The sequence below is a fragment of the Gopherus flavomarginatus genome, chromosome 20 (genome assembly GCF_025201925.1).
Source record: "Gopherus flavomarginatus isolate rGopFla2 chromosome 20, rGopFla2.mat.asm, whole genome shotgun sequence".
NCBI classification, from domain to species: domain Eukaryota; kingdom Metazoa; phylum Chordata; order Testudines; family Testudinidae; genus Gopherus; species Gopherus flavomarginatus.
Genome location: NC_066636.1, coordinates 19362114 through 19387960, shown reverse-complemented (window position 1 = coordinate 19387960; position 25847 = coordinate 19362114). Strand labels below are relative to the sequence as shown.

The window sequence follows — 25847 nt, the reverse complement described above, 5'->3', positions numbered from 1 at the left end:
CCTGAGCCCCTCTGGGTCCCCCGCCCTCCAGCTCCTGAAACTGGTCCCTGTGCATGATGGGGCCATGACCCCAGCTCCTCTAGATCCCCTGCCTCTGTCGGTGGTGGGGCCAGGACCCCAGCTCCTCTAGATCCCCGGCCCCTGTCGGTGGTGGGGCCAGGACCCCAGCTCCTCTGGATCCCCGGCCCCTGTCGGTGGTGGGGCCAGGACCCCAGCTCCTCTGGATCCCCTGCCCCTGTCGGTGGTGGGGCCAGGACCCCAGCTCCTCTAGATCCCCTGCCTCTGTCGGTGGTGGGGCCAGGACCCCAGCTCCTCTGGATCCCCTGCCCCTGTCGGTGGTGGGGCCAGGACCCCAGCTCCTCTGGATCCCCGGCCCTGTCGGTGGTGGGGCCATGACCCCAGCTCCTCTGGATCCCCGGCCCCTGTCGGTGGTGGGGCCAGGACCCCGGCTCCTCTGGATCCCCTGCCCCCGTCGGTGGTGGGGCCAGGACCCCGGCTCCTCTAGATCCCCGGCCCCTGTCGGTGGTGGGGCCAGGACCCCGGCTCCTCTGGATCCCCTGCCCCCGTCGGTGGTGGGGCCAGGACCCCGGCTCCTCTAGATCCCCGGCCCCTGTCGGTGGTGGGGCCAGGACCCCGGCTCCTCTGGATCCCCGGCCCCTGTCGGTGGTGGGGCCATGACCCCGGCTCCTCTGGATCCCCTGCCCCTGTCGGTGGTGGGGCCAGGACCCCGGCTCCTCTGGATCCCCTGCCCCTGTCGGTGGTGGGGCCAGGACCCCGGCTCCTCTGGATCCCCTGCCCCTGTCGGTGGTGGGGCCAGGACCCCGGCTCCTCTGGATCCCCGGCCCCCGTCGGTGGTGGGGCCAGGACCCCGGCTCCTCTGGATCCCCGGCCCCCGTCGGTGGTGGGGCCAGGACCCCGGCTCCTCTGGATCCCCGGCCCCCGTCGGTGGTGGGGCCAGGATCCCAGCCGCCCTGGATCTCCTGGCCCCAACTCTCCCTTTCCGCGCGCCCTGCAGCAGCTCCTGACGTGCAACAGGAGGCGCTCGGCTCCGCCCTTCCCGCCAGTCACGTGACTAACCCAGACGCGTAGGCCTCGTCACCCTCACGTGATAGGGCAGCAGGCTGGCTCTCCTCCGTCACGTGACCATACCCCCCCATCACCACATTGCTGTTCTGGCTCCTGCGTCACGTGCTGGTGCCTCATTTCCTTCCCGCGAGTGCGCGGGGCGGCCTCACGCGGCCGTTTCCGCTTCCGCCCTAACGTTCCGTCTCCGTCCGTCGCAGCGAGTCCTGTCGAGGCCGCCGCCGCGGCGGGGAGCGGAAGTTTCGGGCTGGGGCAGAGCCGGGCGGCGCTGAGGTGAGGCGCGGGCGGGAGCCCGGGCTGGGGCGGGACGGGGGGTCGCGGGCGCGTGATCCGATCCCCGGGGCTCGAGGGCTGAGCTAGGCCGGCGCAGGCCTCAGGTGTGCGCGCGGGGCGCTGACCAAGGGAGGGGAGATCCCCAGCCCCCCCCGGCCCTGGGGAAGCGGGGAGCCCCCAGCCTGCCTTTCATATTACTGAGGCGATGACAGGGACCCCCATTTACTGGCCTGCCACCCCCACCATGGCCCTGGGGAAGGGGGGAGGTCCCTAATCCCTCACCCCAGTCCTGGCGAAGGGGGGAGCCCGCAGTCTGCCTTTTGTATTACTGAGGTGGTGACAGGGACCCCCATTTACTGGACTGCTGCCCCCCCCCCCAGGCCCTGGGGAGAGGGGGAAGCTCTCAGTTCCCCCCAGGTCCTGGGGAAGAGGGGAGCCCCCAGCCTGCTCCTCATATTACTGATGCGGTGACAGGAACCTCTGTTTACTTGCCTGCTGCACCCCCAGGCCCTGGGGAAGGGAGGAGGCCCCCAGCTCCTCCCCCCCCCCCGGCCTCAGGGAAGAGGGAAGGCCCCAGCTTGTCCTTCATACTCCTGAGGATTTGATAGTGACCCCCATGTCCTGGCTGGCCATCACCCCCATGTCCTGGTGCAGTGGGGAGTCTCCACTCTGTGTGCCAGAGTTGATAAATGACAGTCTTGGTGATAGCATGGTACCTTCCTCATCTGTCTTCACACTCTCCCTTCTTTTCCATTATCTGTTAGACCCCAGACATCTTCCCAATCCTAAAGGACTCCCTTGTTCAGGAGCATGAGCAACACACACTCTGGTGCCTCGGGTGTGAGGTACTGTGCTGTCTTGGACCTATCACTGGTACCCCTGTCTCATCACCATGTCCCTTGTCCCTCTGTGCTCATAAATATAACTGATAAAGCGCAAGTGAATTATTAGCTCAATGTTTGAAGTTAAAACATCTTAGTGAATGATTCTGGGAGTCTCGAAAGTCTCTGAACAGACTCAAGTTTTGTGCATCTACCTCAAAACTAACAATCTCAAACTCCTCTAGAAATGCTGCCTATATCATTTTGGCCCGGATTGAGTAGCGCTCCAATTTACACTCTATTTCTGTTGCATACTCCCATTTTTTAGTGTTCGCACCTTCACACAAGAAGTGTGTGATTTGGGTACTAGGGCAGGCAACTGGGAGTTAGGGTTTCTGAGTTCTGATCTCAGCTTTGCTATTGACTTGCTGTTTGTCTTGAGACAAGTCCCTTAACTCTTCTGTGTCACTTAGAAAATTAGTAATAGTAACTTGTCTTACAGGAGTATAGTGACAAAAAAATCAGTGTGGTGCTTTGGAGAGAACATGCTATATAAACAGTTATTTTTCTCTAACATCTAGCCTAGAAGTGACTTGGAGGGGCAATCCATCAATCTGCTACAGTGATGGTTTTGTCAAGAGGAATTTTTGCCCCTTGTATCTCCTGTTCTCTATGCATCATAGGCAAAAAGCATCCTCTTTAATAGTGATTCTAAACTTGGGTCTTCCTGATACTACTTGTAGCAGCAGTGCCTCTTTAGGGAGGATAATAGTTCTTTGAGTACACAAGAACAAGAACAATAAAATTGAGAGGCAGCAGATGTAAAACAATAAGGAATTTCTTGTTCACACAACACACAGTTAACCATGCATAATACTCAGGACTCCTGTCTCCCATGTTGCCTCTAACCACTAGACTACACTGCCTCCTTTGCTGACTATTCAAAGTACACACATAATGGTGGGGAGGAAATTGGCACATTTATTTTCATTCTGGATAAACAAGCATTTTTATTAAATAAAATAAAATGGAACAGCAGCGACAACCAAAAAAAATGTCTGTGTGGGTTTTAACCTTTGCCAGTGCAAATGAGTAAGATTAGAATTGTCTGCCCATAAGCATGTTACATTTGTGCTAGGTTGCTTCTCAGAAAGAAGTAATTGGGAATGAGGGGGACAACCCGATCTTCCTAAGTACACAATTTTCATTTGCAGAATTTGGTAAAATTGTCTGCAGATATAAGAGCACTCTTATCCTATTAGAGTTAAATTTGTCCGATTCAAGGCATCTAGATTTCTAGCCTTAACATAGCTAATACTGAGACCTTTAAAATAGTAGTCTTATTGGGGCAGTGCTGTGAGCAAAAGGGTTTCTATTGAAAGGAGGCATTGTACATCTCACTGTGCCTTTGGAAACTAATTATAATTAGAATTTTTACTTAATTTTAGGCATACATGTTTTACAGAATGAAGCTAAATATGTTGCTTATCTGAAGGAGCCACAGTTGCTTTGACAACAGCTTTGTGAGAACATCAATTTCAGATTATCCGTTTACTGAGGAATAACATAGTGAAGAAGGTTAGTGGGTGTATACCTTAACATGAGATACAGGTGTTGTGCAGTTTCACTATTGGACCACCTGGTAGAAATCTTCTATTATATTTTGGCTGTCAACTTTCTTAGACATTATAAGACACACATTTGACCTTATATGCAAGGTTTAACTGTCTGTAGAATACTTGCACGGCTGAAAGATAGTGTTCTCATTCTGTCGGTGGTACATAATGGAGAATACTCATACATACTCTTTGTTCTTCAGATACTGAAATATCATGCTACCCTGCCTGAGGCTGAGTATTCTAGTAGGTCTTAATGAATTACATAATTGAAGGTAAAATCTATCAAGGCGCAAGTCGTTCTTATAGCAATATTAACCTGTTTTTACAATATATAAATGAGGATACTAACATGGCAACATGTTTTTATGAAATGTAATAATGGCTCTTAACCTAGCTGAACTAATGATCATGAGTATCAAATGTTAACATTTAACAGTCATCATCTGAAATGATATTGTCTGACTCAACAAGCAGCTATAACTGAAATGTAGCTATATGTAGCCCACAGGCATCCTCTACTGTTGCTTTGTTTCCTTGCTCTTTGAAGTTTAGAAAATATCTTGACTGTACAAACAGAAAATCTTGATTCTTATTTTCATATATAGTCATTTTTTGGAGAACAACTTTATTTTAAAATATTGTCACTCACTTTCTGATTTTATGGGCCAGTTGTAACACTTTGTAATTATACAGTACAGAATTACCTACAGATTTTTTCTTGTAGGGAAGAAATGTCTTAGGCCGAGCATATTTCCTTAAGAAGACTGCCTCTTTCTAGGTAAAGGGAGCTTGATTTCCAAATCAAATCAGTATCTGGGTGCATAATTAAACATTATTTCATTTGTAGAGTGTAATCCTCTTGACATAGTAGCTTCTATTTCAAACAGATAGTGGAGAGAGAGCTTGTCTCCAAAATCTGTAGCTCACCATTAGATTCAGAATGGTAGGGATGGGGAATATGGGCCTGTAGTTTGCAGAAGGGGCTCTCAGGCTTAAGCATGCCTGTGAATATTTCCAGGGTGTGGGCCATGTGCACAGTGATACATGTATGTGTGCTTATGCCTGGTGAGGCAAGATGATCTTTTAGACTAAGATCATCCTATCTGAGTTGGAAGGAATTTTCCCCCAGGTCAGATTGGCAGAGACCCAGGTTTTTTTTGGCCTTCCTCTGCAGCATGGGGCAGAGGTCGCTTGCTGATTTGAGCTAGAGTAAATGGAGGATTTTCTCTAACTCGAAGTCTTTAAATCAAGAGTTGAGGACTTAAGTAACTCAGCCAGAGGTTGTGGGGCTTTTTGCAGGAGTGGGTGGGTGAGGTTCTATGGCCTGCAATGTGCATGAGGTCACACTAGTTGATCATGATGGTCCCTCCTGGCCTTAAAGTCTGAATCTATAGTGAGGTTGCGAGTCAGGAGACCTGGGAGATGTCCCCTTGCTGTGTGACCTTAGCCAAGTCAGCCTTAATTTCCTCTAATGTGGAAGGCTGCACATGCTTACCTCGTGTAGATGTTGTGAGGCTTAATGTCTGTAACATGATTTGAGATCTTCAGTCTATTTCATCCACATTGCCTAAGAGGGACTTGTCCCCTCTCAAAATAGTGTAAAAACTATTCTAATGTATCAAGTGCAAGTGGTGTACGTGCAATAAGTTTGGATAGGTCTCAGTCTAGTGACTAATGGACAAGGGTTCGCATCACAAATCTACCACCCTGTTTCTCGCTAATTGGCTCCCTTTGGCACAAGCCAAAGATTGAATGAGCCACGAAGATGGAACCCCTCCCCTCTTTCCTGGGGGCATCTATGAGGCTTTAAGTCTGTAGGAGTTGGAAACTGTGTTGCTGGTACCTGTTACCTGCCCTATGGATAAATAGGACAGTACCTCACTCACCTTGTGTCTCTAATATCCTGGGACCAACATGGCCATAACAACACTGCATAGTCTCCAAGAGTGTCATTTTGACACCCTCCACAAGAGAAAGATTGGCCTTGTAGTTGTGGCACTGGACTAGGGTTCAGGAGATCTCGAGTCAGTTCCTGGTTCTACCATCAATTTCCTGTGTAACTCTGAGAAAGCCGCTCAGGGAACTAACGCACAGAGAGATTATCTCTAATGAGGGTCTAATACTTCCTTTGTCTTGTCTAGTTAGATTGTAAAGTCATGAGGGCAGGGACTATTCCTTGTCTTATACAGTGCTTAGAACAATAGCACCTCAACATTGGTTGGGGTCTCTAGGAAGAAATACATTTAAAAAAAAAATGCTTTGCGCCTTCCACCAGTCTCTCATCTAAGTGATGCTTTTCCCACTCTTCATTTTTCTTATAGGTAAAATTCAAATAATTGAAGTCAGCCTGCCGGTGAAGATGTCGCTGTCTAAACGGGAATTGGATGAGCTGAAGCCATGGATCGAGAAGACAGTGAAGCGGGTCCTGGGTTTCTCAGAACCCACTGTGGTCACTGCAGCATTGAACTGTGTTGGGAAGGGCATGGACAAAAAGAAAGCAGCTGGTATGTCCTCGGCTTTTCATTACAATGCTCTCAACACCCACATCCGTTGCTGTGTGTTTAGGAGTATTAAAGATCCTTGAGAAAAAGAGAGGGAGGTGTATGAAGTAGGAGCTAAAAATGACAACCTCTTGAATCTCTCAGGATTTCTATTTAGCAATACAATCCATTTTTTTGGGAAGTGTTTCATATAAACTGTATCCTACCATGCCTTCAAGTTAAATGGTAGCAAAGCAGGGAAAGGAATAGAAGCATCACTCCGGAAAATGAAACTAACGATATAGACACTGTATCTTGGTCTAGAAAGCAACCAAGTGAGGCTTTCAAATTTGTATCTGAAATAAATGAGTATTTGTTCCTATGAGTAGCTGTGAGCTTTACAAATGGAACTGGAAGAGCTGCACTGCATTTGAAATGGTCTTTAAGTTAGATTTGAATTTATCGTCCTTATTCTTGGGCACTTTTTCACCTGACTTTAGTGGTGCTGAACTGTATGTGGCAAATTTTTTCTTCATCGCTAATTAAGGTTCTTACACTGTTTCCATTAGATGAACCCCCTTTTCATGGATGTGACATCCCTTTTGAGCTGAGAATGTCCTTGCTAATTCTTAGCTCAGAGCCAATTTTTATTTACTTAATATTTTCAGACTTACTTCACTAGCTATATGTAGTAATAGAAACTTAGTTTGGACAGATTTTCTTGTATTCCCCTTTTCCTCCTGGCAGAAGGTGGCATTGGCTAAGATGCTTCCAAACCACCTAAAGGGTGTTACAGAAACTGACAAGACAGGAAATGCAGTTGAAAGGTTCCATTGTTAAAGAAACTGAAGAAATTTGCTGTAGTCAGTATTAGAGACTACCTTAAAAAGAGGTTTGCATGGAATCTGAAAACCCACAGGTCATGTATTCTAGATGTCAGGGGGAATGGCAGTCTGAACTGAGAGGCTGAAGTATAATTTTCATCCACTTATTCCTGTCTCCAATAACATTCATGGTCTAGTCGCACAAATTTCTCTTTCTTGCCAGACCATCTGAAGCCTTTTCTTGATGATTCCACTCTGCGGTTTGTTGACAAGCTCTTTGAAGCTGTAGAGGAAGGACGAAGCTCCAGGCACTCAAAATCCAACAGTGACCGGAACCGAAAGAGAGAATTGAAGGTAAGCTAAGGACTAATTGTTGTATTGTTTGTTAAAGGCCATGAATGCAGTGCTGTTACTTTACCACATTCTCCTCTTCCAGAAAGGCACATCTTATAATGCTTAAAGTTCAAGAGAAAAGACCCTTCTCTACAATGAAGTGTGTGAGCCTTTACATTTCAGTTCTTTTTACTTTCTTCTGAGGTGCCATGAGGTACCAAAATACTTTCCCTGACCATGTCCTGACTTGGAAGCCTGAGCATCTGGTTTCTTTAACAATCCCCTCGTAGGTTTAACGGAACAGAAGAGCTTAAATAGCAGAATTTGTGGCTCTCTGCTGTTTTTCATACTCTCGCACTGCATTTTTGCCATACTGCCGAGTCTTCATTAACTAGAGGTTAGGAGTCTGGATTGGTCGGTCACAGCTTGTAGTAACTTTCCATTGCTCTTCCTTACTCAGATGTGTCATCATAAAATCTAAACTGATGATTTCACAACTGTCAGTGAATGAATGTTGGTGGGTTACCTTGTGGATTTTCACCTTCTGTCTGTGCTCTGAAGCTCATCTGGAATCCACAATATGCAACTTTTCTGGCAACCTCTTCCCCACCAAAGTTCAAGGTCCTGAAATACAGCAAGGGTTTTCTAGTGTTCTGGTGGTTTTCCCATCTAACATTTGACTGGTATGGTGGAAGGTCTCATGCATCCACAGTTGTCTTTTACTTCTCCCCACTATCTTGACGATTTTGCTTTTGACCGTGAAATTACAATTTTTTTCATCATTTGCATACAGAATTTAAAAATGGTTACTCGACAAGCTGTTCCCTGGTCTTAAAGTAAGTTTCCTTTCACTTTTTTCCTGAGGTTCCTATTTCATGGCATTTTATATTTCTCTTTTTGAAGTTTTGCATTGTATCAGTTCCTGATTCATCAGTTACTTACCTGCCTCTGGAAATTTCCACCACATGCGTCTGATGAAGTGGGTATTCACCCATGCAAGCTTGTGCTCCATGTCTGTTAGTCTATAAGGTGCCACAGGACTCTGTCGCGTTTTACAGTTCCAGGTACCTAGTATATTCCCTTATAGGGCTCTCAGCTGTGCGTTTCCAGGTGTCTGTGGGAAAGTGCTTTGTAGCAGGAGAGGGACTGCCTGCACTTCTCAATATTTTTTGTATGAAACTGTTACTTTTTTTCTCTGCCTGGCTGAGGCTTTAAAACGTGCTAGAGAAGGGTCTACTTAACTTTCCTCTTCCAGGTTTCAGTTAATTCACTGGTTAAATAGTAGTGTAAAAAAAGGTATTTATCCCCAGAACAGGTACAGCCTAGGTGGCAGCAATGCAAGCCTCCCTGCCAATGTGCTGGAGTGAGCCCCATCCTTCCCAGGGGAGAGAGATGGGAAGTTCAATCTTCCATAGCTTGGGTCTACACTACAGACTTATATTGGTATAATTATTGTTCTGAGGTATGAAAAATCCACACCCCAAGCAACATAGTTGTACCAAATTAACTCCCCAGGTGGACAGTGCTATGTTGGAAGGAGGGCTTCTCCCATGGACCTGCCTCCTCTCAGGGGGGTGAATTAACTGTGCTGACAGGAGAACTCTCCTCTGTTGGTGTAGAGTGTTTTAATTAAAGCAATGCAGTGCCTTCAGTGCCAATGTGCTTTCAGTCATTGGCACCTCAGAGACTGTCAAGAAGGGAGTCAACTAGTGTTACCTGGTGGCATCTTTGTGCTGTGGGCACATTTAATTAGGAACTAGACTGAAATTCACTAACTCATTTCACATAGGCTGCCAAGCTGTCCTCAGATTGAAAGCCAGTAAGCCATCATATTTTGTCCCGGCCAGATCTCAAGTCTCTTTCCTTTGGTATACTGGGGAGACAAGGAACTGGAATATCTGAACTATGCCATGCAGCCACTTGACATCCCATTGCAAAGCAGATGGTTCAGCAGATGAATCTTTTGGCAGATGGATTGCAGTCTACACTTTGATTATCTTCTTCTTCTGTAACACTTCCGATGCAAATGGATCCCAGAGCTCTTCGGTTACAAATCATTTGTAAGACAGTGCTTTACTCAACTGGAACATGCTTCCACATCATGTGAGAATGCTACTTAGCATCAAATAGGAACACTGTACAATGTCATAGGACAGGAAGGAAAGACCGTTACGCTCTGTTGAAACGCTATGGGGAATCTTATGGAGGTAGGTTAGATACCCAAGCTGGGATTTGGACTGGGCACTGGGGCTAATGCCCCATCTCTAGTGAAAAGTGCTCTGGGATCTTGAATGACCAAAAGCATTCCAGGCCCTCAGTTTTGTATCTAATCTGAAATTCAGCCCTCCTAGTAGCACAGTATGCCCAAACACATACTGGTGGGGCACTGACTCAAGGAGAAGAGTGTAATCTACTGAATCACCAGCTCCTCTTCCTGGAGTTAACTTCCTTAGAAGTGTCACATCCAGACACTGATCTGCCCTGGCCCTGCTTAGCAGGGGATCTACTGGAATTGCAGCCCAAGGTGGTATAACTAGGGTAACTTTTCCTTTCTGGCTTTTCCCTTGAAAATATTAGCCCTGCTTTTACATATGCTCACAGAATTAGAATTGTAGTGGTGGACAGAGGAATGATAAAAACATTAGATAATACTCATGTTAGCTGTCTTTCAGCATTCTGTCTGGCCCTCTTTTCTCCTCTCTCACTTGTACCATTTCATGGGGTAGATCACTGCTTGGGAAGTTTCAGGAACTAAAACGTAATGGTCTACACACTTTATACTATGGGCAAGTCCTTTCTCTTGAACTTGTAGGTATTCCAAGAAGTACCTGTGTCTGGCTGAGGAAGTGTCCTTGTAGAATATGAACCATAATAGTGAAGAGGGGATTTCAACTAACGCTTACAACCGGTTTGTATATCTTCTTTTCAAATAATATTCACTTATTATACAGTATGTCTATTGTATGGTAGATTAAGGGCTTGCTTCCTCACACAAATGGCACCCATTTAACTAAATCAGTTTAGTTAAATCAGTGCAATCTCCTTGTAGACATGCTCTTAAATCAGGTTTCAGAATGATTGCTGTGTTAGTCTGTATCAGCAAAAACAAGTCCTAGTGTACTTTAGAGACTAACAAATTTATTTGGTCATAACCTTTTGTGGACTAAAATCCACTTCATCAGATGCATGGAGTGAAAAATACAGTAAGCAGAATATATCTCAGCACATGAAAAGGTGGGAGTTGCCTTACCAAGTGGGTGGGTCAGGGCTAACAAGCCAATTCAATTAAGGTGGAAGTGGTCTATTCTCAATAGTTGACAAGAAGGGGTGAATACCAAGGGAGGGGAAATTACTTTTGTAATGCTAATGAGGCCAGTGCAATCAGGGTGGCACATTTCAAACAGTTGACAAGAAGGTGTGAGTCTCAGCAGGGGGAAAATTACTTTCTGTAGTGACTCTTCAATCAGTTTGAGATTTAGAAACCAATTTAGTTAAATCAGTTCAGTTTGTACATCAGATCTATGTCTGGATAGGTGTGTGAGAGAACACACAGGCTTACTGGGAAGAGTGATGGATCTAGGAACTCTTTAACCCAAGCAGAAGGATGGTAGCGCCTTTCACACAAGGATCTGGGTGCTTTGCAAACAATAGTTAACCTCCACATCACCACCATCCATTTAGATGGATCTCACTTACTATTGTACAGGTGAGATAACGAGAGACAGATTAAATTTGCTCCTGATCCCACAGTGGGTAAAGGGCAGGGCTAAGAATCCAACATAGGAGTTTTGGGTTCAAGCCCTTTGCTGTGACCGCTTGACCAAAATGTTTTTCAAATTCTAAGTTGCTGGACTCAAGCGGTGGTTGCTTGTCTTCATCAGTAGCCTTGAGTAGCTTTGTTTTATCATTGATCGTAAGCTATCTTGTCTTGTTCCCGTTCTGTTAGGATGTGTTTGGTGATGACTCTGAGATCTCCAAGGAGTCTTCCGGCGTTAAGAAGCGGCGTATTCCACGTTTTGAGGAGGTAGAGGAGGAGCCGGAAGTTATCCCAGGCCCGCCTTCAGAGAGTCCTGGAATGCTGACCAAGTTACAGGTTTGTCTTATCAGGCTGTTCTCCTCTGCCACCTCCCAAAAAACAGAGATCTTGGATCTTAATATTTAGTTTCTGTGTGAGGGAATAACAAAAAAGTTTCAGGTATCATACTTCATATCATGATTAGAAATTTGAATGTCGGGGCCTAGCGCATCCTTCTTTTGAAAACTAATGGCAAGTGCTTTCCGCTGTGTCCTTTTCAGAGCTTGCTGCTACTATTGGCCAGTTTCAATAGAAGTTCCCAAATTCCTAAGTCTAATAGTCCTTGTAAACGGGTTGGGACTCACCACCCGTGGCACCTCCTGCTGGTGATTTCAGGAATTAGCTCGATTCCAGTGGAGCGCCCCCCTCCTGGTGGTGTCCTGTCCGTTGTTCTGCCCTCTGCTGCTGTCGCTGGACCCGCGTTGCTCACTGCTTGGTGGCGTCCTCTTCAATTCCACTGTCCTCCGGCAGTGTCCCTTAGTCCATCTGGACCCCCTTCCAGGGATCGGTGATGAGCAGTTCTCCACTCCAGCCACCATGTGCAACCACACTCCCCAAAGTCTAATCCCTCTTGTCAAGGATCTGGCGTAGGCTGTAACGGCCGCTCCCTACGGCCAATGGCTGGGTGTATGGCAAGGAGGAAGTGTGGGGACCCAGACCCGCCCTCTACACTGGGTCCTGGCCCAGGGACCCTCTGGTGTCAGCCTTGCTGTCCTCTTTCTTTCCCCTCCTCTGACTGTTCCCCTGGGCTGCTTCCCCTGTGGCCCCTTGCACCTGCTAGGCCCTTCCCTTCAGGGCCTGCAGCCTGGCAGCTGTGGGCTAGAGGCTTCTAGCCTCCCTGAGCCTGCTCAGCACTGCGCTGTCAGCAGTGCTAGTGTCCCCCTTGGAGACTGACCTTCCCCTGTGGAAGGCCTGGGACAGACTCACTGCTCCTGCTCTGGGCAGTCTTTATATATGGGTGAGCCTGGCCCTGATTGGCTCCTTCCAATCTGGGCCCTGATTGGCTCCCCATAAGCCCTTTTCTGATTGGCTCCTGGGCTGCGCAGGCTCCCTGGCCTGCCACAGCCCATCCTCCCAAGGAGTGAGGCAGTCCACCCCACTACAGTCCTCTTTGCCATTTCTCAAAAACAGAGTGGCAGAGAGAGTGCTATGTTGATGCCTTGTGTTGCTAAAACTTGCTACTCATACAGAATCTACGTTTGATGAAATACTATGAAATGTTAATGAATACAACTAAACTATATCGTGAATAAATGGAGAAAATACATTTGTTATGCAGTATCCTTCATTTGTTTGGAGAAGTGTTGACTTACACTGAAATGTGTTCACAATCAGTTGTGTAGTATAAACTTCATTAGCTGAATGCCATCTGTATGATCTGGCACATTTCATTATTTTTTTAAATTATACAGTACAATAAATGTACATGGAATTTTGCAGATTCAGAAAACATGCTTGGACTAAAGCTCTTAATCTAAATTAGACTGATCAAACAGTTCAGACACATGAAATAGTTTACCAGTAATGGCTTAACCTCAAAGCACTGCAGATTTTTAGTTCGTGGATTAATGTCACTGATTTAGTGGAAGAGGTGTTCTAGAATTAGTGAGATTCTCCTGTATATCATCTTGAAACAGTGATTTCCACCAGGAAAAGGCAATTCAGTTCTTACAGTTTGCAGTGTCAGTGAGCAGACTGAATTGATTAAGAACAGACCAGGAAATCATTTTGCAGGTCCTTTCACTCTTTGAACATGCAAAGCACTTGGTAACACTTGAATTCAGCCAAGAAAACAGTTCGAGAGGGGAAAACCCTCTTCACAAATGAAACAGGCAAACAAGGCTCCTTTTCTGTAGGGTGAGCTGAATAGGAAGGAACGAGTCATGGCAGTGAGCACTGATTACCCGGGGTTGCTGCTGCTGAATTGGAGCTCATTGGTTAGAATTGTCCCGGTTAGTAGCTGGGTTTGCACTCATTTGCCGCTATGTGAGGAGCCTCTGAAGAGTGCTTTAGCCCTTCTGGCTTCTTGTGAGGAGGAGGAAACCTAACTTTCCAACTTTTATTTCTGCAGATCAAACAAATGATGGAGGCAGCAACACGTCAGATTGAGGAGAGGAAAAAGCAACTGAGTTTCATCAGTCCTCCTGCACCCCAGGTACAGCCTGGAAAGCAAAAGGGCAGATCCTTTGTCACAGGATTCAAATGGATGCATTGCCTTTCTCCTTAAACAGTGACTTGCATGGTTGTTCTGACACGTGTCTAACAGTGTATGTCTCTCCCCAGCCAAAAACTCCCTCTTCATCCCAGCCAGAGCGTCTCCCCATCGGCAATACCATCCAGCCCTCACAGGCAGCCACATTCATGAATGATGCAATTGAGAAAGCCAGGAAAGCTGCTGAACTGCAGGCCCGAATCCAGGCTCAGCTGGCCTTGAAACCTGGGCTCATTGGCAATGCCAACATGGTGGGATTGGCCAACCTGCATGCAATGGGAATTGCACCTCCGTGAGTATGATCAGCTTGCCAAGTACACTGCACCCCTGATAACTTCCTATAGGAACAAGACAAATGTTAGGCGTGCATATTGTCAGCCTTCCTCATTGCCTTTCCACCAAAAATTCTTGTGTATTGGCGTGGATTCATAAACTGGATAATTGGCGGCTCTGTGTTAATGATAGACGCACCAGAGAGTGATGTTGGACAGGCATTGCCCTTCTGGATGTTGTCTGTCTGCTGCTGTTCACCTCTACTGTAACATTTGTAGTTGTCCTTTGAATGTTCAGTCCATTTCAGGGTCAACTAAGAGTAGTCTAAACTACATCAGGTCCTTGTGGCCTTGTCTACACTAAGGGTTTTCTAGATTGCACAATGGTTAGAATGCAAGACCACTCGCCATCACCTTAACTGTACTGGTGCTTGCATCATTGCAGCCATCAGTGTAGTAAACAAATGATAGCAACAGTGGGAAATATTACCGGGGGCAATGCCTCAGGGCTGACATTGTTACACGATGCCATTCTGGCAGCATAACATTTTCATTGTCTAACATTTACACGTGCTTTAGGACCACTTTACACTGCCAAAGAGGTGTAAGGAGATCTTGATGTAAATGAGAATTGGACCCCTAGTGTAAGCGTACCCATATCATTCATGGTGTGTGACACTTACCTCTGTTCCCCGAAGTATCAAGAAGAGAGAAGTGTTTAGATTATTGATGATCTATGAGTGATCAAAATTTGGAAACCTCTGTGCTTATGCTTTGGTCAAACTTATAGTAGTTGAAGTTGCTCTAGGCTCTGGATCATAATTCTGGCACCTGCTTTTTGATTACTGTTGCACTAAAATGGCTTCACATCTGTTTCCTTTATAAGATATTGACTAACAAGGCTTAGCGAAAACCACCAAAGAGCAGACCATGCTCTTTTCAAGACCTGTTTGGTGGTGGTCACAATACACTCTATTTCCTCTGAGTTTAATGCCGTATGACTGCATTTTAACAAAATGTTTCTTGCATCAGGAAAGTAGAGCTAAAGGACCAGACAAAGCCTACTCCATTGATCCTGGACGAACAAGGCCGAACCGTTGATGCGACTGGTAAAGAGATTGAGTTGACTCACCGTATGCCAACCCTAAAAGCAAACATCAGGGCTGTGAAGAGGGAGCAGTTTAAACAGCAGCTCAAAGAGAAACCTTCTGAAGACATGGAATCCAACACTTACTTTGACCCTCGAGTCTCCATAGCCTCATCCCAACGTCAGAAACGCACCTTTAAGTTCCATGACAAAGGCAAATTTGAAAAAATTGCTCAGAGGTTACGAACAAAGGTATTGTCTAGTTTTTGAGTGCTGGTGTTAATGAACAGCACTAGAAACGGGGTGGCATGGGAACTGAACTCGTGTCCCATTCAAGAACGATGGAGGCTTCGGGACAAGAAAGATTTCCACTACAGATCGTTGAAAATTTTCCATCAAAGCTGTGTTTCAGTGGAAAATTGGTTTTCAGTTTTTGTGGAAAGTCTTTCTACATGCATTTTTGACTTTTTGTTGAAAACACAAAGAACTTAGTTCTCTTGTGAAGAGCTGAAATTTTCCATGGAAAAATGCACTTTTTGACCTACTTTTAATAGAAACAAATGATTTGGGGGCTGGAAGAACTTAAAGGAAGAGAACTTGCCTACATTTTAACCATGTGCAAAACCATAAGTGTACATAGCAGTAACTATTTAGTGCAGTTGTAAGGTATAATGAGGACTCTTGGAATGAAGAGCTGATTTAGGCTGGATATTGGGAAAACCCTTTCTGATACTGAGATCTGTTACACCATGGAAGAGATTTCCCCCAAAGAAATAGTGAAGCGCTTTGAGATCTTCTGATGGAAAGTGCTATGTAAGAGCTAGGTAGTAGTATCGCTAAGACATTTCCCAGTACGTTGCCCAGCCTAGTTTTAAAGTATCATCTAGGAAAACAATTGTGTGTTAGGGTTGTGCAGGTGTAACACCCACAAACCTCCACAAAACAACCCGTTAGTCCCAGGCTCCATTCTGTGCTTCCTCTGTGACATGCCCTGATCAGCTTGTAAAAGAATATATCCAGTATGCATTGCTTTTTCAAAGGCTACACTATTTCTCCGTGTGCCCATGTAAGTGACCTGCTTGTACCATCTCTCTCTCTTGTTCTCAGGCTCAACTAGAAAAATTACAGGCAGAGATCTCTCAAGCTGCCAGAAAGACTGGGATTCACACCTCTACCAAACTAGCTCTTATTACCCCGAAAAAGGAGCTGAAAGAAGGAGAGATCCCTGAGATAGAGTGGTGGGATTCGTATATCATCCCTAATGGCTTTGACCTGTAAGCTATTACTTGGTGGGCTTTGATAATTTTATTGTAGAGAAGAAACTAATGGCCTGGCTTTTGAGAATTGCTGACCAACCCCTGGTTCCATTGAAATTTTTTGGGAGCTGCTGGTAGCTGAAATGCTCAGTGCTTTTGAAAATTGGGCCCTAAGCCTTTCCTGCATCTTTTACAGAAGCAAATGCATCCGCTTGAGTAACTGCATTCTGCCCCCCTGAATTCCCCGGGTGAGGTTCAGTTGTATTTTGTGTTCGCTCCCTGCTCCAGTGTGTGGTGTGGTGCCAAACAGCTGCCATATTCCATTCCAGAGCTGTCTTATTCCAATGACTGAGAGAACAATTCCTGTGTGCAGAGCGATTTTGGCTAAAAGCCATTGTGGGGTTTTCAAAAGCAGCTAAATGACTTTGGAGCACAAGCCCCATTGATTGTCAGTTAAGCATTTTTGAAAGTTCTGCCTCTAATGTCTAAATGTAAGATCAATATTTAGAATATTTGGGGCAATGGGAGGGATGTTAATATTTATGTAGGACCCATGCATCTCCCTGCTTCCCCTGAACTCTTGGCTTTAGAGTACCTCTCAGCAGCTTGTGTAAGTTTAATAGTATTGTGGTGGTTGGGGGGAGTGGGGCAAATTGCTTTGTTCGCCAAATGCTGTGGCTTGTGGAACATTGAAGGAAGTGAGGGAAGCCAGCGCTAAGATGACAAATAGTGATACACAAATTCTTTCCTCTTTTTAGAACAGCTGGAGTCTACTCTAAAAGAGACAACTACTTTGGGATCACAAACCTTGTGGAACACCCAGCACAGCTAAGCCCACCAGGTACTATTATGTAGCAGTCTAGTTAGAGGCCTCTTTGTAGTCTTGAGCAATTCATGGTATACAGGGAGTTTTGTAGCAAGACCCTTCAAGTGCTCCAAACCAGTGACAACATGAGACCTGAACCAGGCTATGACCCTCCCCATTTGTAATACCACTGACTTCATTTCTCACCATGAAAGAAATCCTGCTATGATAGAACGTAGAGCTCTGCTAGGGTTGTGAGACAGCTAAGACTAGGAAGGTGAGTCTGCAAAAAGAGTGGAGGCAATCACATTTAAAAGCATAGTGACCAATTAGATATTGGAAACTAATAGACTCCCATGTGGTACAGGGGATGGCTATTGCTACTTGGACATTATGGGTGTCTGCACAGCAGTGTCAGCTGAGTCGGGCTCAACCTGCAGGGCTGTCTAATTGCTGTATGGATGGTTGGGTTTGGGGTGGGCCCAAGCCTGAATGTTTATGCCACAATTAAACAGCCCAAGCCCTGTGAGCCTGATTCAGCTGATGCAGGCTAGCCACAGGTGTTTAGTTGCAGTGTAGACATACCCCAAATTCCTCCTGTGATCCACATGGTAACACAGACCCAGACAAGGGACATAGGATAGTAAAGAAAGGTTTAGATGATTAGTGGTTAATCTGTTTAACATAAACCGTATTGTAACCTCTGTTTTCTGGTTCAGCATTGATGTAAACAGTCTGGAGTAACTCAAGGATCACAGATTGTAGCAGAGAGAAACTATGATCTAATATGGGATAGCGAAGAGGCAGACATACATGCCAAAAATGGGGGGGGTTATAGGTTACAAGCAGACTGGAGGACAAAAATGGTGGTGTTGGGCTGCCTTAGCCTTGAGCATGAGGAATTGGTTATAACTCTTAGACTGCAGCTATTTCCCTTTCCTTTTCCCAGTAATGACTATAAACGGTATTTGGTCCTGCCCTGGTGGAATGGGGAAATGTAAAGTGACTGTTCATTGGTTTACCTTCCTAGTGGACAGTGACACACCAGTGACTCTGGGCGTTTATCTAACTAAAAAAGAGCAGAAGAAGTTACGACGTCAGACGCGGAGAGAAGCACAGAAGGAACTGCAGGAGAAAGTCAGGCTGGGCCTAATGCCGCCTCCTGAACCAAAAGGTAGGTGACTACCTTGTGGAGAACAGTCTGAATGCAAAATGCTGCATTAAAACATACTCTATATCTTTAAATGGTGATACATTGGCTAGCTAAAAACACCGTTTTGGTAAATTGCAGTAGACAAAGGAGTTGTGTGAGAGAACCCCTGTGGATCTACCTTGTTCATGAATTTACATTCATGCATGTATATTAATAGAATTAAGTCCAGAAAGGGCTGTTATGATCATCTGGTGTGACCTGCATAACGCAGGCCATAGAATTTCAGTGAGTAATTCCCCCTTGTGCATAGGACAGCATTCTGGGGTGATTTATACCCCATCCAACCCCTCTGACTTCATTAGTGTTGCACAGAGGCAGAACGTGGTACAACAAATGTACATACTACATGGAATGCTCAGACGGAGGAACCGCTCTTTACTAAATTTCATGTGTTGTTGCTGTGTCTTGTCAGTCAGTTGCCACGCTGTGCCTCGAAATACCTGCATTTCAGAGACAAGTGATGTGTGTTTGTAGCTAGTAATTCTGTAATGCATTTTGAGCCTGACAAAAGATGCTACAGAAGGCTGTTTTTAAATAATGCTGGGGAGCCTTTTGAAGCAAGCCTTAGAGGGGAGATCTGGTCTCCTCTACAAATTAACTTGTACCTTTCTTTCAGATGGTTTCCCCCAAGGTTGTTTAACTCTTACAATCTTTGCTCAGTTTTATTTAAAATAAAACTTCTATTCTGAAGATCTTCTCATTTTTAAGCTTATACTTACAGGAAGTAACAGATGCCTTTTGCATTTTTGACACAAATTATGACATGTTGGTACTTGATAGATCCCTTTAAAATGTTCGTCTCTCCATTTCCCTTGCAGTAAGAATTTCTAACCTGATGCGAGTACTGGGGACAGAAGCTGTTCAGGATCCAACAAAAGTGGAAGCTCATGTTAGAGCACAGATGGCAAAGAGACAGAAGTAGGTTGCATGTTCTAGAATAAGCAAACTTTATTTTAAAGTAGATTTAGTAGTGGTGGTGTCCTGACGGCCCTGGAGACTAAAGTCCTCAGCTGAAGCACATATCAGATGCAGCAAAGGGAGAAGGAATGGCAAATTTTGCTCAGATGATGACCCTACAATGTATTTCAGCTTTGTCTTGAAAGGCACTTCTCTGAGAGCTAGAAGAGGGTTGAGTATTCTTGATCTGTCCGTTCTTGGCCCCTTGTCCTGAAACTGTCAGCAAGAGGCCCAATTGCAGTGGTGGCTTTTGAGTAGGGACAGCTATCTGCTGGGAGTTGGACTGAGACCCTGACTCACTTCACAGACCCTTCAACAACTGCTTGTGGAGTAATGACTTTGAAGCATGGTCCTCCTGAGCTCACTATGTTCAGTCACTTACACTGAGTATCTTCTGGTTTAATACTAAGCAATTGACTGATCCAGACAGCAGTGTTTCCACAGTAATGTTAGGTGGAGTATGCACACATTCATTCTCGAAGGAAGTCATCTGGGAAATGCAAAGGTTTCACTATAATAAAGGTGAACTGAGTAGGCTCTTTAAGAAACTAATCTAAAGCAAAGTACATGAATTAAAAGTTCATATGTGCAGTCTGAAAGTACAAATAACCAGATGGCTGGATTTTTCAGGCTATGGTAATGATATAGGGCCTTATGTGTCATCACCACTAGATCAAATGCAGCCTCTAGCAGTATTGACTGAAAGTTTGTACCATCTGATGGTGGTTTAGTGACCTATTTAAAATTAGTTGGTGGGTTTTGATCCAGTTCACACCACAAATTTCCACCATTACAGCTGGCACTAATTGCTCTCTTTCAGCAGAGGCCAAGGACTAAATGGATTGATCTCTCATCACTAGAGGCATTGAAAGCAAATCGAAGGGTCATGTTGCAGGAAGCTTCAGTACCACTATTCATACTTGTTACAACCTGGTCCAGTTTCCCCCTGGATGGAAACCAGTCTCTTGTGATCTAATGGGTTGGGACCACTCACATGCTTCTAAGCCAGCCGGGTCTGGGCAGAGCCTGGGTCACCGTTCCTAACTCTGGGTCTACAAGGCACACTCCAAGGCTCACTCCCCTTCCAGTTTTCTGAACAAACAACCAACAAGCTGCATTTCTGCTTACCTGTTGTCTCTTTCCTTCCACCCAGAGCTCATGAAGAGGCAAATGCTGCACGAAAACTAACAGCAGAACAGAGAAAAGCAAAGAAGGTTAAAAAACTTAAAGAAGATATTTCACAGGGAGTGCATATATCTGTGTACAGGTGAGTGCCTTCTCCCACAGACCCTAGAGGTGCTTTGTCTCAACAGATGTTTTTCCCATGTGACTTTTTATAAATACAGATGACAGATGCCTGTCTATAAATGAGTGCTAATATGGAGTGTTCCTTTCATGCAAGGCTATTGTCATCTGGCTCCCTGAACTCCATTAGAAACACTGAATGCTGTTCAAATTATTTTATGGTAGAGAGAGAGAGAGCCCCATTTTCTCAAAAGTAAATAAATGAAAAGGTAGCTCCATTCTTCACTCATTCTGCGTGAGCATTCAAGGTGAATGCAGAAAGTCTCTTAATACTTTAGTGCTTCTATAGCACTTTCCATCCAAGGATCACAAAGCACTTTATGACTTTTAATCCTAATGACAGGGAACCTGAGAGACTGGGAGATGGAATGTCCAGTGTCACAAGCAAAGCTGGAAATGGAACCAAATTCCAGACATGTGATAAAAACATCATTCAAAAGTCAGATGAAAGCTGCTATTATGATGTAATATATGTAATAATGTATTCTAAACTAAGGATGGGACCCTGTTCTCCTCGGTGCTGTAGAAAGGTAGATATAGTCCCTGCTCCACACTGAATAAAACCCTGTTGAGCATCAGGTTTTTTGTATACCCCCACAGTGCCGGAGAGTTTAAAGTGAGAATAATTACTGGACTGAATTGGAGGAGAGTAAGGGAACCCTTTTTCTCTGTTGTTCATAGTTCCTTTTTCGAATAGATAAACCTTTTGCTTTTCTATCCTCAGAGTCAGAAATCTGGGGAACCCTGCAAAAAAATTCAAAATTGAAGCAAATGCTGGGCAACTGTACTTAACAGGAGTGGTGGTTTTACACAAAGATGTCAACGTGGTGGTAGTAGAAGGAGGTAAGGCTCGGGGGTGAACTTTCTGGTTAGAACATTAGACCTTCAAAAGCTTGTTTCCAACCAGGATACCAAATATTTAAATTACCAATTACTGGGATTTATGGAAGTAAAGGGAGATACTAAGCTGCTCTACTCAGGATGCTTCTTAGATTTACTCCGCACCAGCCCTTGGGTAGTCAAGTATGTTAGCTACTTAAGTATTTCAAATAATCCTCTAAATATTTAAACTTTAGCCTGTATGTTTAAGAAACTCAGCATTGTTAAATTTGCTAGATTTGAAGTCACAGTGCTTTGACGGTGATAGCTTCTCAGGAAAACTGCCAGCCCTGGTTGCGTCTGCTACAATGCCTCCAATTTGCACGGTGCTTTATAAACAGTCTCAGAGCACGTTTTGTGAGATACTATCCCCATTTTACAGCAAGGGAAGCTGAGATGGCACAGAGGTGAAGTGACTTGCCAAAGGCCACAGGAGAGTTCCTGTCCCCAAGCCCTGTGCTTAGGTTAGAGACTATACTTCTTTGTCATTGATCTACAGTATTCTCTTTGCCAAGGGTTTTTAGCTGGAACTGAGTGTGTGTTTGAGTGTTTAGTTTTTCCTCCGTGGTTTCAGGTGTCATTAGCTTTCACTGCTTTTTGGAGGCAGAACGCAACCCTATAAGGACTTTTAAATTGAAGTTGTCATTGAGCAAGAACTGAGAGAAAATGACTATCGTCTCCTCTCTCTCCAGGCCCAAAAGCACAGAAGAAATTCAAACGTCTTATGCTCCATCGAATAAAGTGGGATGAGCAGACATCGAGCACAAAGGGAGATGGTAAGCATAGACACATGTGGATGTATATGAAACATGGCTAGTGTGACTGTACAGAAGTGGCAATAGGGTCATTTTGTTGCAGCCTGGCAGAGAAGCCATTACTATGCAAATCCTTCTGCAGAACATAATCGATCTGATCAAACCAACACTGGGACTGTGATATAGATGATACAAAGCCAAGAACTTCAGTGCTGGCTTATGCGCCTTACTATTGTTTACATCAGTTTTCCAGACTGCCTTCTACTGTGTCAGCCTCTCCTATTCAGCTGTATGTTTTCTAACACACAGTAGTGCTTGAGCTGGCTTTGCATTTGCGAGACTCCAGGTTTGAAAAAACACAAACTCGAGTATGGGAATGTGTGTGTACTGCTGAATGAAGCCTAGTCCTTGCAGACTGGAGAGGCAAATACTCTCAGGGTCTTAATTCTGTGAGGCACTCAGGGTGGTCATCTAGAACCCAGTACAGGTATGTATCCGTGAGACAGGAAGTGGGAGCCCAGAGTCCAAATCACATAGCCCTGGCTAATACTGGTACACAGACAGTGCTGGGAACCACTGCTTTATAAATGTAGTGCCTGTGTAAATGCCATTGGCCAACAGTTTTCTTAAATGGGTCAGCTCTCCAGGCAAGGCCTGTGCTTTCGTACATGCTCTGTGCATGCTCAGCCCAATAGGGGAGCTGATCCTGACTGGATGACCCCCGGGTACTCCTGTAATAGATATTTTGTAATTGTGTAGCGTGTAATGTGAGAGACCAGTCCATGGCTGTAACTGTTGCCCTGGGACAGTGATACTCAGACTGACGGTCAGGAGCCACAGGTGGCTCTTTAATCTGTATCCTGTGGCTCTTTGCAGCACATGATATTAAAACACTGATATAATTACCCAATCAGGATGCTTTTGCTGTGTTATTAACCAATTAAGTTATCAACTTGCACTAAGTTGTTTTATTTGCTGTGGGAATAATATATATAAAAACTTATTATTATTTCCCCTGTCATACTGTTTAAATATGAATACATGGTACTGTAGCCAGCTACTACTGTGGCTCTTTTGGGTAATATTGGTTGCTAATTTGGCTCCTGAACCAGAGATCTGAGTATCACTGCTCTAGGCACATGACGGAGCCTGAAATGGGAATAAAAATGTGATAGAGAGATCTACTCACTGCTGAATCTTCTGTGCAAGTAAGTTAGATCTTCCACAGTATTTGAATTCGATTTTGTGCTTGAAATGTCAGATTATGAAGTTAGGTATAACATAACTACTAATAGCTATGTAGGACTCTTTCCCCCCTAAACACAAGTAGAGCAAGGTGAAGGCGTGTGCATGCCCAGAATGAGGGAAATGTAAAAGTCTTAGTCTAAATAGCAGATATGTAATTTGGATTTCGAGGGGAGAAGTTCTCTGAGTGAAATGAGAATAGAAATGTGGTCAGGACTGCCCCTGCTTAGAGCTCTAGGGTAGGAAAGACTTGTGTTTTTAATGCTGGTGCTTTCTTAGTGACTGCCTGGAATTCCTTATTGGCTGTAGATCTAAAATCTGCTTTATTTTTTTTTCAGATGATGATGAATCTGATGAGGAATCTGTTAAAAAGACAAACAAGTGCTCTCTGGTTTGGGAGGTAAGTTATGATCTTGAATTAAAGGAGCATTTGGAGGCCTTAGGCTCAAGTGCTTAATTTCTGGGTCACTTGGCTTTTCAGTACTGCCAGTATTAAAACATGCATGCAAGCTATAAAGCCTTGTGACTTGCTGCACCCTTCTGTTTGCAAATCACTATGCACAAAGTATTTTACTACCAACTTGATGGCACTTGATTTTTGTTTTGATTGAATTAGGTTGGCCATGGGGTTTCAATATGAAATGTTCGGGTTTATCTTTTTAAACCTCATTCAGATGGAGAAAACAATGTGGTGACTTTCTCTGTCTAGTCCACACAGGAATATTTTTGCATTTGGAAAGGTATAATGCTGAGAAATGCAGAGGATGCATGATCCTATTCAAATATCTAATTGCTATTCAAAGGAAGCTTCCCAGAGCTAACTTATTGGCTGCTTTTTGCAATGCAGGAGAGCTGGGTTTCAGACTCTCTTGCTCTGGTGGAGGGAGGTAGTATACTCAGTCCTTGCGGTGGAGAAAGCAGTCAATGCTTTCTGTGGCTAACTAGTGACAGGAAGCAAGTTGGTGGCTTTCAGGAGGTGTCCTGGCCAGAAGTATTGTGGCTATATGACTCCCTTGTGTTCCAAGTGTCTTGAGGTTGGGGCCCGCACCCTTCAGTTTTCATGATCACATCCTTTGAGATGCTATATAAAAATATTGGCATCTCCACAGTCTTTGGAGATAATCTTGCATGGCATAATAAAGGACACTGGGTATGCCAAACAAAGATGGACACAGACTGGAATAAAACATGTAACTTCAGTTAAGGCCACTGAAGTGCTCTTAAACACTTCAGTTTGTTGCAGACGTATCAAAGGAAAGTCTCTTTTCCTGGCAGTTCATTTAAAAGAAAACATTACTAAGTGACAGTGGAAATTGCCCTTATTTAAGCATGTTTCTACACAACTTTTCACCTCTGCACAAATAAAAATAGCACTAATTTAATTATGCAAATCATAGTTCCTCTCTGAACACTTGTTTAGAAACCTGAGAAATTACTTTTTCAATTCTGAAGAGGTTTATTCTTGATTCCTCTTGTAATTGTGGTTGCATTTGCTTGTTGATGCATTTGCTTGGTGGTTTTTCCTGCCAGCAAGATGCACCAGAAAACTTACTCTTTCTGTCTATTCCAGGGTACAGCGAAGGATCGCAGCTTTGGTGAAATGAAATTTAAGCAGTGCCCCACTGAAAATATGGCACGGGAGCACTTTAAAAAACACGGAGCTGAGCACTACTGGGACCTGGCTCTGAGCGAGTCTGTGTTGGAATCCACAGACTGAGGGTGCTGCCCCCAGCGTTCCCATTGTTAATTTGAGAACAATACCTGGCTGAAAACTTGGACAGAATTCCCTTCCTCCCCTCAAATCCCCACAGTACGTTGCATATGATTAAAGAAATATTTTTAAAACAACAATCACAGCTACACTGTTTTCTAGATTAAACCCAACTCTTGGAAATTGTGGTGCAAAACCACTGTAAAGTGGTATCTGCCAGAGAATTCAGTTTTGAGATGGGAGCGGTGGAGAAAATTTTCAGTAGTCTCTTTAGTCCTTCACATACAGGTGTCTCAAATGGAGGTGCAAACATTTCCTTGCTTTGTCAGCTGTTCTGTAGATGAGATCTGACATTGGACAAACTATATGGTGCATACAATCTGAGATTGTTCCTTTGGTGGGCAGGGAGGCAGTTTGGGAGCAGCCCCGAATGGTCTGAGGATGCAGTATGGAGTATTTGAATTTGTAAAGCAGAGTAGGAGATGGGGACTTAGCCCACATCCTATATTTACATAATAAACTTTTTTAAAAGAAAGTCAAAGATGTGTTTCTTTACATGGGAGTTTCAATTAGCCTGCTGTTACTCACTGCAAACCACATTCTTCTGTACTTGGCTCTTTCATCAGTCTTGATAGCTTGGGT

At 44.7% G+C, this 25847-nt stretch overlaps 1 protein-coding gene across 9 annotated transcripts; it reads left to right on the top strand.

Annotated features, from left to right (window-relative positions):
* The first annotated feature begins 1219 nt into the window (after positions 1 to 1219).
* Positions 1220 to 25740, top strand: PRPF3 (pre-mRNA processing factor 3). 9 transcript variants are annotated; one of them, XM_050930392.1, is made up of 19 exons: positions 1220 to 1356; positions 2121 to 2201; positions 3643 to 3755; positions 3997 to 4068; positions 6118 to 6300; positions 7324 to 7454; positions 11380 to 11526; positions 13580 to 13663; positions 13792 to 14012; positions 15025 to 15331; positions 16187 to 16353; positions 17094 to 17176; positions 18171 to 18314; positions 19172 to 19271; positions 20464 to 20577; positions 21340 to 21458; positions 22187 to 22270; positions 23833 to 23894; positions 25065 to 25740. In XM_050930392.1, the coding sequence occupies exons 4-19, from the start codon at positions 4050 to 4052 to the stop codon at positions 25209 to 25211; spliced, it is 2112 nt and encodes a 703-aa protein (XP_050786349.1). In that variant the 5' UTR covers positions 1220 to 1356; positions 2121 to 2201; positions 3643 to 3755; positions 3997 to 4049; the 3' UTR covers positions 25212 to 25740. The 9 variants fall into 9 exon arrangements, with proteins under 9 accessions (XP_050786349.1, XP_050786347.1, XP_050786348.1 ...); XM_050930390.1 differs by having other exon boundaries at positions 3626 to 3755; XM_050930391.1 differs by lacking the exon at positions 2121 to 2201.
* The last annotated feature ends 107 nt before the right edge of the window (positions 25741 to 25847 follow it).

Bases quoted from the DNA above. Each gene is read 5' to 3' on its own strand.
- PRPF3 (XM_050930391.1), top strand. The intron at 6,301-7,323 runs GTATGTCCTCGG...CTTTCTTGCCAG, and splicing joins GGACAAAAAGAAAGCAGCTG to ACCATCTGAAGCCTTTTCTT. The intron at 20,578-21,339 runs GTGAGTGCCTTC...TTCTATCCTCAG, and splicing joins GTGCATATATCTGTGTACAG to AGTCAGAAATCTGGGGAACC.